This window comes from Mixophyes fleayi, chromosome 2 (genome assembly GCF_038048845.1).
Source record: "Mixophyes fleayi isolate aMixFle1 chromosome 2, aMixFle1.hap1, whole genome shotgun sequence".
Taxonomy (NCBI): Eukaryota; Metazoa; Chordata; class Amphibia; order Anura; family Limnodynastidae; genus Mixophyes; species Mixophyes fleayi.
In genome coordinates, this window is record NC_134403.1 from 231,335,910 (window position 1) to 231,353,792 (window position 17,883).

The 17,883-nt window shown below is 37.6% G+C and overlaps 1 protein-coding gene across 7 annotated transcripts in view; it reads right to left on the minus strand.

Moving 5' to 3' along the window:
• The window catches only part of DCAF6 (DDB1 and CUL4 associated factor 6), a 291,082-nt gene that overhangs the window by 215,567 nt on the left and 57,632 nt on the right, over window positions 1-17,883 (minus strand). For all 7 annotated transcript variants that reach the window (XM_075195604.1, XM_075195606.1, XM_075195607.1 and 4 more), the window contains exons 4-5: window positions 10,202-10,294; window positions 4,516-4,701 (exon numbers count right to left, since the gene is read on the minus strand). In XM_075195604.1, the coding sequence (XP_075051705.1) occupies window positions 4,516-4,701; window positions 10,202-10,294 (279 nt within the window). The remainder of the gene's footprint in view (window positions 1-4,515; window positions 4,702-10,201; window positions 10,295-17,883) is intronic.

The following is a 17,883-nucleotide window of genomic DNA, read 5'->3' on the forward strand; positions in this document are numbered from 1 at the left end:
AGAGGTGCCCTGCTTGTTCTTCTGTTGCAGCAATCCATTCCGTCCGGATTAACCATCTGGCGTCAGGCTATTGAGGCTGCCACTCTTACAAGAGTCAAGTGATTTTTTTATGTACTGTGGATACGGGACTGATATTATTTGCTATACATTGTATGTATATATATATATATATATATATATATATATATATATATATATATATATACACACACACATACTTCATCTTACTATTTTGAAGTGGTCACGCTGTGGTGATCAGCGCCAGATATATCTTTTATTTGCTATATATATATATATATATATATATATATATATTATATATATATATATATATTCCTCCAGGGTGGTGAATACCCTGTTACGGGCTGGGAAGCTGGTCTTAGCCTGCATTTACCATAGAATCTGGCGCATCTACATTTAATGGTGTGAGGGCCGGGCACACCATACAAATAAATTTAATTTGCCCTGGCTGCTGGCTTTTCTTCAAAAGGGTCTTGACACAGGGCTCCGCCTGGGATCCTTTAAGGTCCAAGTCTCTGCCCTATCTTCTTCCAGAGGCGTCTGGCGGACCTTCTGGACGTCCGTACCCTTTTGCAGGGGGTGCTGCACATTCAACCTCCCTTTGTTCCTCCCAAGGCACCCTGGGATCCGAATTTGGTACTATCTATGCTACACGAACCTCCCTTTGAACCCGTACAGTCAAAGGACCTTAGATTCCCGACATGGAAGGTGAAGTTCCTGCTGGCCATAGTGTCGGCTAGATGAGTGTCAGAGCTTGGGGCTCTTTCCTGCAGGGAACCTTTCCTGATCTTCGGACTGTCCCTTCCCTTCAACCGAAAGTAGTTTCCGGGTTTCACATTAATCAGGAAATAGTGGTTCCAGTGTTCCAAGATGCATCCGCAGGTTCCACATTAGAATATCTGGATGTGGTCAGGGCATTACGTATTTATGTACAAAGAACTTTGGGTGATTCTCAAGCTCAGAAAGCTCAAATGTTTCATAAAAAAAAAATAAAAAAAATCAGACCTTTCAAGATGGAAACAGTAAGGTCAATACTACAGTTGACCAGACAAGGACACTGGTTAGACAATCAAAGACAACGAGGGTGACTTCTTAGCACCACAAGTTTTATAATCATGGATATCAGTCTTGTCTACATTATGCTTACCATGATGTCTGTATTATATTAAAATTGATAGAGGAACACTATATAATCATAATTCAACTGTTACATTCAAATCATCGTTCTAACCTTCTAAATATTGCTATGTTTAATAATAAAATATTTAGGGGTTATTCTAATCAAATAGCCACTGTTATACTGCCTCCATAATGTTAGTGTTATAATGTTCATATCACACACAGTATGCATCCAACGTAAAAACAAAATCTTTGTGCAGAACTAGCAATAATTTCTCATGTTTTATGCATTTCACATACACTAAACGTAGAACAGAGTTAAAAAGAGTACCTAGAAAAGGTTTGAAAAATCGAATAGCAACTTAAAATTTGAAAAGGGATAAATGTCTTTGTTGACATCTTGGATAAGGATCCACAAATACTATCTCAGCATTTTTAAAGGTGTCTTGACAAAGCTTCAGGTATTTGGGCTGCCTTATAAACTGGGAAAAAGCAAATCTCATTATCAATTCCACAGATACCAATCCTGAAAATAATACCTCACACAAGTTTCCACCTTAAAAACAACCTAAAATCATCCAGACGATTAGAATTTTTAATCCCAGCCACCACCTCAAGTTTGACAGCAATTTATAGGCATACTCACAGGGGTATATTTACTAAACTGCTGGTTTGAATAACTGGAGATGCTGCCTATAGCAACTAATCAGATTCTAGCTTTCATTTCTTTAGTACATTCTACAAAATGACAGCTAGAAACTGATTGGTTGCTATAGGCAACATCTCCACTTTTTCAAACCCGCAGTTTAGTAAATATACCCCATAGTGTCAAATGGCCAGTTTACATCAGACTCTTACAACAGGACATTCTGAAGCAATGGAATATTGTCAAGATTCTCAATAGCTAATTATCATCAGGGACTCTAGCCTTACTTGTTTCTGTACAGCTCAGCAGTAACCCAAGAGATACACCACAGTGTTAAGCCAAATCAGCAGTACACTCATTGGGACTTGGCAGAATTGATCCTACTTTACCTACTTTGGGTGGCGAACAATATTATGGAGGTTGAGGTGGTTGCCCAAGCCCATTTGGAGCTTTGTCTCAATCAATACAAATAAATAAATATGTGGAATGTTTTCTCCAGTCCCAATAAATTTCAGAGTGTTAAGAAATAAAGGAATAAGGAGATCATTGCAATCCTGGCTTAATTGCCAAGGAGGCCTTTGTTCCCAGAAGCTCTATGCTTTCTCGCAAGCATTAAATCCTAAGAAAGGTCAGGGGACAAGACCTCTGCAAACACTTGCTTAAAAGGGAGTTAGATTAGATGCATTTATTATAGATTTAAAATTGACACCTCATTTATGCCAGAAAGTCAACTTTTTGTACAGCTGGGACCCAAAATGCCAGTGCTCGATTGTTTTGTGAACACAAAAGAGGGCAGTCTTATGAAAAAAAAGATTCAAGAATCTAGACCAACAATAGAAAGTATTTACCGGTACCTTTTTATAATCTCCATTTGCTTTTTAGGGGCCAATTCAATTTGGCCGCATTATTCTAGGAATGTGCGGAATAGTGCGGCCTGCGCACTATTACCGTTACTAGCATTACCGTTAGTACGGTAATTTTAACGCTGAATTTTGCTCGCAGCCCTTGGGGCCGCGAGCAAAAATTCAGGTTAAGATTACTGTATTAACGGTAATACAATTAGCGCAGCGTTATTCTTACACTAATGTGGCCGAAATGAATCGGCCCCTTCAAATGTACTCTCTATATATTCTTAGTCATTTTATATACTACCAATAAAGGACTTTTATGGTTGACATTGGCCGTTTTAAGATTTCTACAGCGACTGGTTCATTTTTGAGTCTCCACCACCCTCTCCAACAGTGAGGCACCACTTGTAGCTGCACTGAACTGTCAGTTGTCAATAATTGCTTTGTTATTGGTGGCTGATAATCATTATCATCACTATTTATTTATTTAGCGCCACTGATTCCGCAGCGCTGTACAGATAATGCTGCTGCCTTACAATAGAGACACACACTTTCCCCACCAGCAGCTACAATTGTTATTCCACAATATTATGTATCAAGTTTTCCCCACACCTCTTAGATTTTAAACAAATTTGGGCAGGACCATCTTTACTTTCTGTATAATGTCGATGTTTGTGTCATCATCCCCCAAAGTGCTGCACAGCACAAAATGACAGCACTTTATGAATAAAAGATAATAATAATAGATAATATACATTAATGTATAAATATTATTTTAATGGGATCGTCATCATTATAAATTATAGAAAGCATGTCCTTTACCTGTAATAAAAGTAAATATACAGACAAATCAGATAGGACCTCCTGTCCTACCTGTACCAAAATAGGATACACAAATCATAAAATAGTAAGTCGATTTCCAGGGTCAGAGAAACCACCTAATTTTGTATTTACATTATTCCTATATGTGTTACTTTTATTTACCTGAATGCTGTGAGATACATATATATATATATATATATATATATATATATATACATATACACATATATCTTGTGGCAAGAGCCCGCTACTGCAGAAGCACACGCGTACAACTTCTTCCTTTTTATGCTTCTTTATTGTCAGGATGGTAATAATGTTTTGACACCGTATACTTGCACACCAATTATGGAGACCCTCAACGCTTACTATACATAGTCTAGCTCTCTGTCCAGATCAGCCAGCTAGCCCAGCGTTGATCTCCCTGAACAATGAAACAAGCAGGGTTTTATACCTGACACTCCTCCCACAGGCCTAGTTTGATGGACAGGTGACACAACCACCTTCTCTTTAAAAAGAAACGCCCAACCCTGGCTCTGTTTAGACTATCAGACCCACCCTGTCTGTTTGCTGAGAGGAAGCAGCTTTTAAATCATGTAAGTAAACCAATTTTAAAACTACACATATGTTTTTACCTGGTTTAATCTCCACCTAGGTACATAACTATGGCAATGTTTTACTCTACTTCCCTGCTTTCTCTGCATATTGCCAGCTAAATGCTTCCTTTTGTTACAATATATATATATATATATATATATATATATATATATATATATATATATATATATATCACACACTTCTTAGAACACTTAATGCAGACAAATGTTCATGATTTCATAGATTACAAAATTTCTCCTTTATCAGTGTTGATTTTAACAACATTTAAAAGATTTCTTTATAGCATCAACTACAAATTGTACTAATATGAAAACTATACATAGTGGCAAAAGTGTACTCTGATGCATTACTACTCTGTATAAATGTGAGAATAAAATGTGCTTTATTTCCTTCCTTAACTAATTAAAAGCAGGAAAGTATAGCCATCAACTTGAAATTACAAACCTCATATGCCGTTCCATAATGACACGTATATTGGCACTGTTTATTTGTCTCTGTATCTTTTTCAATATTTGTGAGGTAAATAACTCCATCTCCTGAGCACGATATAATGTTCTTGTCATTGGTAAAAGGCAGGAACTTTGCACTAAAAATATTAGCTCTGTGACCTGAACGGATTCTCGTCAAAACCTGTAAGCAGAAAAAAAAAAAAAGAAAAAGATAGTAGATCACATTATCAAAGTAGTTTATTTCATATTTTCATAAAAGTGCAATGTCAGTGTCAAATGCAAACCATCCATCAATAAGCTGGTCAGTGATGTTTCAGCTGGAATTGCCAGTGTACAGAATTTAGTGTATACTGAACAGTTCTGCTACAATAGTTTATCTGGTAATGATATGTACAGGCATGGGAGCATCAATTTTTGTATGTTTTTCTAATTTATTTATGATATTCTTAGCAGTAACTATTTCAGCAGTTTGCTATACCATCAATAGGATACATTATGCTCCCGCGTAGATGGATGTAAACTTTTAATAAACTTTCCCTGTGCAGGAAATAAATATTTTGCACTTATGCTACATATTTTACAGTGGTAGTTTATAAAACACGAGCGCAGCTCCAGTCCATCATCATCATTTCTTTCTTTAATGATGATTATTTAATGATCTAATAGCAGTCTCCGCCAGGAAGAGCAGTCCATAGCTTGCAGAATTTGGATCATTTTCCTAAAAAAAAATTCTCACTATCTTCGCAATAGTATTTTCGCCCAATATCAAATTTGACATTAGACGCACATCCAGTTAGACAGTGCTTAGCCCAACATGACTGTAGTAATGTACATAATCAGAGTAATATGCAAATATATGTTAAACAGACATGTTTTACAGACCACCCTAATATTCAAAGGAATATAGCATCACATTAGGGATGAGCAAAATCACTGGTGGCATTACATGTGAGCTAAACTAATTATTATTCATAAGGATGCAACAAATCTGTTTGAGAAGAATCAGGAATAGAAAGCTAAAAACATAACATGGAAGAACCACCATTCAAGATCCTTTTAAAAAAAATGAAGTAGTTTGAAAAATTCTACAAAAATGTTTAAATGATAAACCAACTAATTTGGTACCTACCGCTGAACTATCCTCTATTACAAGCGCCTTATTGTCATCATCCCATCCCTTTCAATATCACATTATACAGCTATAGTCCTGGGTAAGAAAATTACAATGGAAGAAATCAGTCATAATTTTTGGTACTAGACTAAATCAAGTGCTCTCATGATTACTCCACAATGACCAAGTAGGCTTTATCACTGGGAGGTAAGCTAGGGACACAATACTAAGAGGACTATTGATTTGGCTCAGAGGATAAACAACGTAAAAAAAAACCTCCTTACTCTTGTTCTTGGACGCAGAGAAGGCTTTTGACCAGAGCATGTGGCCCTTCATGTGTGCTACTCTAGAAAAATGTAGGATAGATGGGAACTTATTAAGGCATTAATGCATTATATGTTAATTCCTTGTCTAGATTGGCAATCAACGACAATGTCGCAGAGCAGTCTTCTCCCCAGCACCTTTTCCCGGGTGCTCCAAACAGCAGTTTTTACTCGCCACCCGGCTCTTGGAGTTCAACAGAGTCCTATTATAATAGAATAAAGCATTGTTTCTCCTACTATAACAGGCAATATGTAGTACTACAGTCAGCAGTGTGTGTTTGACCACTGACCACAAGCCTGTCCAGTCCTGGCAGGTGTGGGTAATAACTTCCAACATTTTTCATTATTATTGCAAAGTATTACAACTGCCCCCACCCAGCTGCTTCTTCTTTTTTTTAAACAAAATTATTTTTTATTGGGGTACGGGATGGGGATACAGAAAAAAAGGAAGTGGTACATAGTGGGGAGCAGACAAAACACAAGATACAATCAAAATATAAAATAGCATTAGTGCATGAGGGTTAATATACAAGACAAATTTCAGGAAGATAAATAAGCTAGGACCAAAACTATTGCATGTGTCATGCTGGAACTTGGAGAGGCTGTACAAGAGGGTCATAAGTAGCAGTGGTCGACAAGTCTGGCGAGCATAACCACCCGGCTGCTTCTTAATGCCACCCGGCTGGGAAATATTTCTGGGAAGAACACTGCAGTGCTTGTTGAAATCTGAAATGACACTAAGTAAGGATGCCCTTTATCACCCCTCATATTTGCTCTAGTAATAGAACCCCTAGCAGACTTCATCATGGTGAAATATTTGGCCCTCCCCAATAACTCCAATCTACGATAATCCTGATTTCCAACCATGTTCTCCTCTCTTATATTGTCACTCTTTGATTGAGACTCATTGGGAGACTTAAACTGCTGTGTGATTTTATTAATGGAATGAGTTGCAGACCTTTGGCCTCTTTCCGAGAAAAATATTCGCAAATATGCTCCTATCTATAATCCCTTTCCAGATTACAGTTGTTCAGGAACTTTACTCAATTTGAGCGATTGTGTTATTACACTCCCTTCAGGAACAGTAAGATTTTGATTCTCTACCATTTACTGCGATTTGCTACTACAGAACCCTTGCTAGGCCACGAGCTCGATTGAGAAAGAGAACTGGGACCTCCGATTGATGAGGAAATGTGAGCCAGAATTAAAAAAAGATATGGTTTCCAGGACCTCTATTTTTACTTTGATGAAAGAAAACGTCTATAAAATATACACAAGCTTGTACCTTGTGTCTACAAGATTACAGAAGATGTTTCCCGGCTACTTCTCCCATGTGTTGGTGGGGCAGTGGGGATAGAGAGGACATCATCCACATCTGGTGAAGTTGCCCTTAAATCCTAATATTCTGGAGGGATTGAATAGATAAAGTATACTAAATTCAGGATCTCCCCCTGGTCTGTTCTTCATGGTCTCTCAATCTCTGGTTTCGGGGCACAATCTAGTAAACTTGCTTCTCATATCTTAAACGCAGCCAAAGAATCTATAGCTTAGTACTGGAAAGAATCATGCCTGCCTCCCCTCCACCATCTATGAAAAAGATTACCCTAAAATTACAGGGAAAAGATGATAAATTTGGCACCCTTGGTTCACATTTGCTTCTCCTACTTCCGTCACTCCATAATTATTGTATACTGTACTCTAGAGTGACCCTTCACATTACAATCTACAACTTAACCTGTCTCAATTGAAATAGAATTCCAAACCTTATTAATAACATTGGGTTTCGCTTATCGCTCTGTGTTTTTCTCCTTTCCCTCTCCTTATCCCTACCCTCCCTTCTTCTGTCATTGTAAAACAAAAAGTTTAAATTAAAAATAAAAATAACATGAAAATGCCTGTTTCTCAATCATCCAATTTGGGGGACACTGCTACCATGGGGATGTATGAGGGTGCATGGAGTTGGCACTTAAATAGTTAACTAAACTGCTGCTGACTCCTCCCCTCTGCAACTCCTGCTAGATCCAGTTTAATTTAAGTGCCCAAGGAGTTGGGTGTTTATAATTGAGATGCAGTGATTTGGTACAGATCTGATATCGGTTTAGTTTCTTCTTTATGTTTTAGTTTACACTCTCTGGTGTAGCAAGTGTAGGAGCGGTTGGCGGTGCTGCGTGCAGCACTGTTAACCATTAGGTAGCGGTCTGTGTTACAAACGGATTAAGACTACATGACAGAGGTATCTCCTCCTCTGCCCACATAGACAGGCTGTCAGGCTTGTGCTTAGGGTGACAGCAGCCACTCACTGTGGTGCTGTCACTAATGCTATCTCCGGGACCGGCGCTGCCAACAGGCAGAGACGGCAGAGTCAGGAGTATTGCTGGTTTTAAGTTCGTTTTGAAGCTTACCAATGAACATTGTACAATGCGATTATTGTGGGTCCAAAGCACAAACATATTTAATTTCAAAATATACTAAGATTAACAGAAAGCCATTATGACGCATAAAAGATATTATAATAAACAGGGAAATATAAAAACTGAATATATTACATTTTGGCTAGCGCTTCACCTGGGCCCAGGACCATGTAGTCTGCAGTCAGAAAGGTAGAGAGAACAATGGCCCAGAGAAGCTTGCTTATATGCAGTTTCAATTTACAAAAAACACTGGTGATGTTACTATGTACACAGATAACAGTCAGAGAGGTATTCATTGGTCCAGGGTTCAGGTCAGTCCAGTATAATGCAAATCATAGGTCAGTTCAAAGGATTCCTTTGATAAGGTGTGGACAGCTCACTCGAACAGCTGAGCATATGTTGTGCCTAAGAGAACTGACCTAATCCAGTTTTTACCAACCTATTTGCATTCCAAACACAATATCATTATGGTCATTAATCCTTTATCTTCCATAACTAGCAATCGCAATTGTTTCCATAACTAGCGATCGCAATTGTTTCCATAACTAGCGATCGCAATTGTGAATCTTGACAGGTTGTAAAATTGTTAGCACAATGTCGAAATAAAGCATTAAATTTAAACCAGCAATACCGCCGATCAGACAGCAATACAGTAAAAAAAAAAAAAAAAAAATACCGGCACTAGGCGCTGGTAATTTACAGGGCCCGCTGGGACCTGTTGTGCATCAAATTAAGGCTACTTGAGTTCAAGCTGTGGAAAATTTCCATGTTATAAGTAGGACCAGTACTTCTAAGAGCTTCCTATGCGGCATAGCAGGTTTAGCATCATTTAACCATGTCGACCTAGTGAACATGTCAACATTCTTAATGACAACCTTTTAACAGTGTCGGCATTCTAACCATCAGCATTATAGTGTCAACATTTTCATTGTTGACAATCCGACTGCACCACCAAAATAGACCCTTCTGGTTTGTCATTAAGACCACAGTTGGACTTCTTTTAAAATAAAAAATTTCTGCTAATTAATAGTGTTTTGCCCTGATTTGCCTCCCCCATAGTATTTTAGTTCATCTGATTTAATTATGTGAATGTGAGGTACAATAAGATTTACTTTATGCAACATTTGAAAGAAAAGTTTGAAGAACAGTATACATGATACTACATATGTAAAAGATTTTACTAACGTAACCCTCCTGCTAGCAGAATTCCTGGGAGCTGCTACATGCAGCCGTTTTTCCCAGGAACTGTGTCAATTCTGTAATATCATCATCATTTAATTATATAGCGCCAGCAAACTTCGTAGCACTTTACAATTGGGAACAAACACAGTAATAAAACAATACTAGGTAATACAGACAGACAGAGAGGTAAGAAGGCCCTGCTTGCAAGCTTAGAATCTATGGGACAATGGGAGTATCAGACATGAGGTTAGGTATATTGCTCCAGTCAGATTGCAAAAGATAAAAAGTGCTTAGTGCGCTGTATGATCCAGTCACATAGCAATGTTGGGCAAAGGGTTGTTGTCTTGTGTGAACTGTGTAAAAGGGTGGTAATAGGGTACCCTAGGGAGGTTAAGAGGGTGGTTGAGCAATGTCAAACTAGTCTGAATAGGTTTTCGGGGAGAACACTTGAAGGTTTGAAGACTAGAGGGATGTCATGGCTTAGAGGAGGGGTGAGCAGGAGTGCCAATGACAAACCACAGCCAGGGATGTTAAAGGAACTGAGGAGCTTCGAAAAAGGGTACAATGGTAAAATGTTTTTAAAAGGTGGAAATGCTGCATTAATAAATTAGAAATAAATACAAATACAGTGCAGCCACTTGAAACAAAACTTACTTTTTTATTGTAAGGGTTAGAAATAACCAACGTTGTGTCATCAGAGCCAGATAAGATGTATTCCCCTGTACTGTTCCATGAAATCGAATTCACCTATTAAAAAAAACAAAAAAACACACATATTGTACTTACTGCTGGAAGGAAAGAAGATTTATCCATATATAGTAGCTGAAATAGGTAACTAAATTATGGAAACTGTTAGAAAATATAATGCAGAGTACTGGATGATAAGGTACATTTAATAGAATTTTTAAATAGTCTCAAAATGAGACATAAAAGGGCGGGGTAATTCAATTCAATTAATTTGATCATTTTTCATCGTACCTCTATGGGGTGCGAGGAAAAATCAGCAGAAACTTCTGTTAAAACATTGCGGCTAATTGAATTGCCCCCAAAGCGCAAGACATGTCTTAAACAAGATGAGGGAACACAAAAATGTTGCAAATCCATCTTATTTGTAGACAACTACCTTCAGGAAGTTAATTAATGCTCCGAGCATAGTAACACTTTTTTTCTATCGCAAGACTTCAATATTTCTGTGAATGCAATGCAAATGTTGACACTATGGGTTCACAGATATGTGCATAAAACAATAAACAAGGTTTTAGCCTAAATCCATGGTTTATACGAAGTCATGAACTATGTGTTAATGGAATGGTCAAACATTTGTAAGCAAAATGAGCACCCTTTTATTTCAAACTGGCAAGTGCTCAAATCCTATACATCTTAAAAACATGTGTTCTACATAACACTGCATTATCACATGCGCATAAACCGCATATGGTTGGTAAGTATGGTGCAAATTATAACTATAAAACCCTTCCATAGCAAAGACACCTTTATAAATTTACCATAATATTATTAGAATCATGGAACAAAATATTAACAGCATTTTCATTAAATATAATGAAGTCAATCAAGTACAACAATATTTACACACTAATATTACGATATGGGACTTACAACAGTAAAATATAACAGCGATTTTAAAAAATGTGACAAAGGCTCTGGTCATTAAGGCTGTAGGGCATGAGAGATTCATGTATCATTCACAAAATACCATGCCGAAATACTTTGAAGTGTGGTCCCGATGGGAAAATTCAAAATATTCAGTGCAATCTTTGTCCGCCAACTTTGATCCGGGTTAAGTGCTCCCAACACCCCCTTCCTCATCCTCTCCCTCTCGCTAAATCCATAATCGTATACATGTTCTATAAGACTAAGCTATACTAAGATACTTGACTTATTGTCACTCATGGTTTTTTTTTTTTGGTTTTTTTGACACCTTACCTCCAGGGCTGAAAGTACCCAGGATAGATATGCATGTGTCTTTAAACACAACACATTTCAAATCTACTTTGATATTAATACAAGGTTTAACATCTAGAATTGATTTACTTGTTATACTCATTAAGTGTGGAATACGATATACAATGGAACTATATTTGTTATTTTTATTTCTGTTTTGTTTGGAAAAAAATTCAATAAAATATTTGATTTCCAAAAAAAAAATGTGATAAAAGTCTCATAAAGTTAAAATGTAACAGTCAGTAAAAGAACAGATTTAGAAGAGACAAATTAAGTTTCAAAACTGTCAAAAACCGATCAGAACAATCCACCCCATCTTCTTTTTAAAAGGATCAAAAAAACTAACAAAAAAAACCAAAACACTAATCTGAAAGGCAAAGATCAAGATTTGAACAATTCAATAAAGTATTGGTCATGCAATACATGTAGTTCCACAAAACAACAAGTAAAATACAAAGCAGGAGGAAGAGAACCTTTGGGAACTAGCATCATATTAGATCTAATAATGTCAATTTGTCAAACACTATTCTATCGGAGACTCAGTTGAACATCCAAAGTAAATGTTGCACTTGATAGAGTAGATGAAGTTTCACATGAGGCTGAAAGAGGTTGCTTGAGAATGTTATTTGAGATATATTCAAAGAGAATATTTAAAACTTTGAACTAGGGGCAAATTGTAAGTGGCGGATTGAGATGGAACATTTTGAGAGAAGTACAGAAATGTATGCTCATACAGCACTTCTCCTCCAGGTTCACTTGATATTTGATGTAAAAGAGAGCCAGTTGTAGATACCAATGTGGTACCATAAAAATCATAACACAAGACCAGAGTGTATGTGGGAGTGTGTATCTGGTCTCCCTCTCTAATCTCCCCTCCTCCCCCATAACAGTTTTATAGTAAATGTATTTTTTGCTTGGGAAGTTTTGTTTAATTGTTAATAAATGTTATAAAGTAATAATTATTATAATTTTATTTTGAAATTCACCACATATATCACACTGGAAAATTTTCCAACCAATCTGTTATCTACAACGATTGTACCTACGACTGAAGGTCTGACCCGTCGATTCACACTACACATGATTTATCTTCAGATCTGTGCTCTTCATCTGGTCCAATAGTCATTTAGAGAATGACAGCACAGTATTTATTCATTCATTTATTCCGGTCACACTGATTAACCGCGTTGTTATAGCTATCCACATGTCAGATCGAATTTCGTTAGCATCTGTGACTCTGAAACTAAATATTTAGTCGCAGAACGAACAAATTAATTATTCAATCTACAGCACTCTCTACATTTAGTCACCAGGACTTGTTCATTGCTGGCATCGGCTGAAAAGACAATAGGTTATATTTACTAAACTGCGGGTTTGAAAAAGCGAAGATGTTGCCTATAGCAACCAATTAGATTCTAGTTATCATTTATTTAGTACATTTTACAAAATGACAGCTAGAATCTGACTGGTTGCTATAGGCAACAGCTCCACTATTTTCAAACCTGCAGTTTAGTAAATTTGTCCCCATAACTCTGTGAACTCTTTGGAGACCATGATCGTGAGTGTATACACACTACATGATCAGAAGATGATTGGAACGAAATTATTAAACAGTATGATCAATCAAATTAAACGACTATCAGCACTTTGGAAGGACTGTCATTCATCAAGTATACACACGGATGCAATATGTGGCCAAGCAGTTGTTTATCGGGTGATTGGCCCGATAGTTGGCTGAAAAACCTCCAGTGTGTACCTAGCCTAACTAGTAAACTATATGGGAAAAATATATTGGACATTCATCCAAAATGAAATAGAGGCAACAAATATTAATGGCTATTTTGTAACATGTTTACAAGTTAAACCTAAAATTTTGTACTTCAATAACTTTGCAACCATTCAATATATTTGTCTGATATGCCCTTACATCTGTCATGCTATCTTTTGTTCTGTCCAGATTTACAGTTGGGGAGTTTATAAGCATTATCTTTGTGTCTGTCTATGTACTTTTTTCCACAATTTTTTCCCCCATAATCTCTATGGGTTGCACAGTTTGAAGTCTCAGAAAAGCATGGGAAAATAAAAAAAATAAAAAAGTTTCAGCCAGGGCCCCCGATGGACCTTATGAAGATTTTGTGAAAAAAAATTAATGGTTCAAAACTTATTAAACTTATTAAAATAAAAACAAATTCAAATTATAAGTCAATGGTCAACGTTAACAAGTTGCAAATGTAGTTTATCATTTAAAAAAAGTCCCATTTACTTTCCCAAATACACTGCAGGCGATAGCTCTTCAGTGCATACCTGATTCACCTCCTCCTTATTCAGGATTACGCTGATATGTTGCAGACCATTGCGCCACCTCTCTGATCCTGATTCAGGGCTTTCCAGCTCCTCAGGACCTCAGCACATCTCCACTTTGCAGACCAAAGAACTTCTGTGTATACCCAACTTTTTTCCTCCACTTTGTGAACCATTTGGCCTTCTAGCCTATATACCTGGCAGTCTGCCCCTTTCCAACCTGCTGGGCACTCCGCCGGAGCTCATTCGTATCTTCACTCTTACCTTAGTATCTGGGTTTTCCATTTGGTCATGCTCGTCACCCCCTAGAGGACCGCGACCTGTGGTTAGAGAGCCGCAAAGTCCATATTCCCTTGTGGAGATCCATGGTGAACATTTCTCTTTCCGTTAGACTCCGCGCCTCTCTGAGGTAGTGTCCACCTGAGCATAGCTCGAGGCTCCGTCTGACTCTGAATTCGTGACACCCTCCAATGCCATCACACGAACTCTTACCATGTGTGCCACAAAAAAAAAATCCATTCTGCTTCAATATTGAAGGGATCCTTATGGAAACAGTTCTTGTATTATGCACTAGCACCATCACTAAAGTAGTAAACATACTCCAAATTTGGTATTGGCTCCGATAAGTGTTTCATAACTACCGGAATGAAGGCATGCACAGTTATGACTCAAACAGTTTGATGTGTCACAATAATCTTGCCTAAAATATACAGCAAATGGGTGGAGTGTTGCTTGTGATATGTCCCAGTGGAATCCTTAAACTACATCCTGATACACAAATTCATTTTCTGCAAAATCTAGTACCGCAATAGCTTCTGATTCTGGTTGAATGGTAGATATTCAGCTCTGTACAGATGGGCTGTTGCGTCATCAACATCACTACAATAACTTTACGGAATTGTTCCACAGTACTAGTGATTGTAACATCTTATCATCACCACCACCATTTATTTATATAGCACCATTAATTCTGCAGCGCTGTACAGAGCACTCACTCACATCAGTCCCTGCCCCATTGGAGCTTACAGTCTAAATTTCCTGTCACACACACACTAGGGACAATTTGTTATAGACAATTGTGTCATCATTCATGTCAATATCATGAAAAAGTTTTTCAACTATTTTCCCGAAGTGTTTCCAGACCTTGGCATTTATCACATCGATGCAGCATACAAGTTTTTAAGACTTAAGAACAAACAATGATTTCAGTTAGGTCCTTGTAGTCCATCTTTAGTGGTAGAGCAGAGTAATGATACAGTGTTTAATGCAACCCTCTGCACCGCACAGCTAGCCTACCTGGTACCTATCCAAGGTTCAAGATCACCCAGGCAAAATATCCAAAATAAAATAAATAAGTTTATTTAACAAAATGGTAGCACCAAACATAAATAATATAAATATCTTTAAATAATAACCTGCATCAAATAGCACCACAATCTGGCACAGACAACATACAGGGTATATAATGAAAACACCTCAACAGTATCCTAGCAACTCTCAGGGACTGCTGTCTAGCCATCCAAGCTTCTCCACCTCTATTCTTGAGGCTACCAGTAAGGCAGTGGTCCTGAGCTACTATCACTCCGCTTTTGTCGGACATACATCTCCCCAAGACCTGGAGAGGTAGTTCAGGGCAAAGGCAGTACTCCAGGGACCGATTGTCCCTTTCCTGTCGGGGCAGAAATCTGGATCTAATCGCCAGCCTGACTTCAGCTATCCCTGGGTAGTGAATGCCACTTTGCTGTCCTCTGGAGCTCTCTTTTAAGCCCAAAAATGACCTCCTCAGGAATCTCGGGACCTGCCTGATTGGTCCTTTTCTGTGCCTACCTTTTCATAGGTAAACATACATAGGGATAGCAAATGAGCCACTCTTGATATAATTAAGGATAGGTATTGTTCTGTGGCTATACAGCAGAGTTTGTGATGTACATTCATACAGGACTGGTGGACAATAATCCTTTTGCCTAGGCTGAAACAATGGACTAGTCTGCAAGATAAGAAAACCTTGCTGCATTTTAACTACTTTCAAACAGAATATATACAAATTTAAATATGACTGACAAATATGGGGAACCAGAGGGCTCGAAAAAAGTATGTTTTTTTATAGTACATAGTTTGAAAGAAAACGAGGTGCAGACTGAGTAAGGCGATATCAATACCTTGTTTCACCACAAGTAGCAACCAATAATTTTACGTTTTGGTGCGTTTCATAAACACACACAGAATAAATAACTTTTGCAGCAACACAAACGCACCACGGATGTTGCAAGGAACAAAACAGTCTTTGAAAGCAAGATAAATCTCTTTCAAGTCTACTAGGAGTAGCCTTTTCTGCCTGCGAATTCTTTTTCCTCCAGGAACTCTTACAGAACAAAACTCTTTCCTTCCAGGGCACATCCGAGAATGTTCAGCATCTTTGCAAAACTGCTGTACCTGTTGAACAATTTATATAAGAAGGGCTTTCCTTCTAGATCTTTTAGATTCTGCAAGTATGCCATGGGTTGCTTTAAGTTTTCTTGATTGTTTTACCAGGTATTCTGTGACATTAAATTCTTCTGCAGTCTGCTTAAATGTCCAGCTGTTTGGTGCCAGAGTTAATATTTTTTATTACTTTTTGTCGTGGCGCCTCTTCACAATTTTGCTTTAATTCATATATCAGACTCTGTAAATCATCACAACCTGAACATTTGCTTACTTTCTGGGGTGATTCTGGATGTGCTAAGAGAAAATATTTGAGTAAACTTGTCTTGAATGGCTGTACTTGCCTGCTCTTTCTTCCTTTAAGCATATGCCTCCTGGTGTCTTCTCTTTACTCAATGCAATTTCACTGGTGTACAACCAAGCTTTGTAAAACTTTGAGTCAGCTCATCTGTTTCTGCAGATTCAGTAAAACTCTTCACTGAAGATTCAACTTCTTCTGTTGGCATATCTATGCCTGTTTGTTCTTTACAGTGTGACAGTTGAATTCTGCATTTTGGCCAAAGTGTCTGTCCTAACAGCATGAAGTTGACACTCACCATGTTCTTTGGTCCACTTCAGTGACACAACTTAAGCTTTTCTGGCTCCATTTTGTGAGACAAGAAGGATTACAGCAAGTTTTCTAAAATTGTTCATAGTTTAACAGCAGTACCTTTTCATGATGGTAGAAGACTGAGGTTTCAGAATCTCAAGACTGAAGTTTCAAATGCAACCAGTGAATCAAAAGTTATTATTCTTCATCTGTAAAGTGGTCCCAGCTATGTAACGCAGTGATTTTCGAGTGGAGAGTAATATGGCAGTCAGTATTTAAGACTACCAAATGTGCACATTGGAGGAGCAGCTGCCATGATTCACTAGCTTTCTGTCTGTCTCCCTCTCTCTTTCTCTGGAAAGTTTCAGCTTCAAAAGTGAATCCCCTTCTCATCAGTTTCTGTTAAGTTTCGGTTTCTGTATAGGATGGTTATCCCATTGCCTCAGTTTTGTTCACTTTTTGAGTATGGTTTTTAACTTGTGTAAATTATGTATGCGGTATAACAGTAATCAAACGTTAACGTCATTATTTTTTTTCTCCCCTATGAAACAGAAAACCATGCTTGTGGTAGTAATGTATACTTTAGTTAAGCATCTAAAAAAAATTGAGATAGCCAATGTTGATTTAACCTAGCGTTTTTAATTCCGTTCCAAACGCTTGCTGTAACTCGAAACATAAGGCAGATACAGTAATTTGGTTTGACTTTTTGGATTCCAGAGGAAGAGTTACCTTAGGAGGTCCAAATTTTGTGGCGATTCCTTAAAAAACACTTGTGATACTTCAAATAAACTGTAATAAATAAGCTGCGATTAGCAAATAGTTTCATACATCGAAAAAAAACAACAATATTGGTCATACATTTGAGATATTTGGAAAAATAATTTTTTGGACATCCTCTCTTAACTAAAAAATGTTCGTTAAAATATGAGATGGGTGGTGGACACATCAGGTTGAACGGACGTAGAATGACCCTGCAGTAAAGTCTTTGCTTGTTGCAGCAGTTTTGAAAGATAAAATACTATCTCCTCAGCATCACCAGTATATTGTTCTACAGCTGTGATAT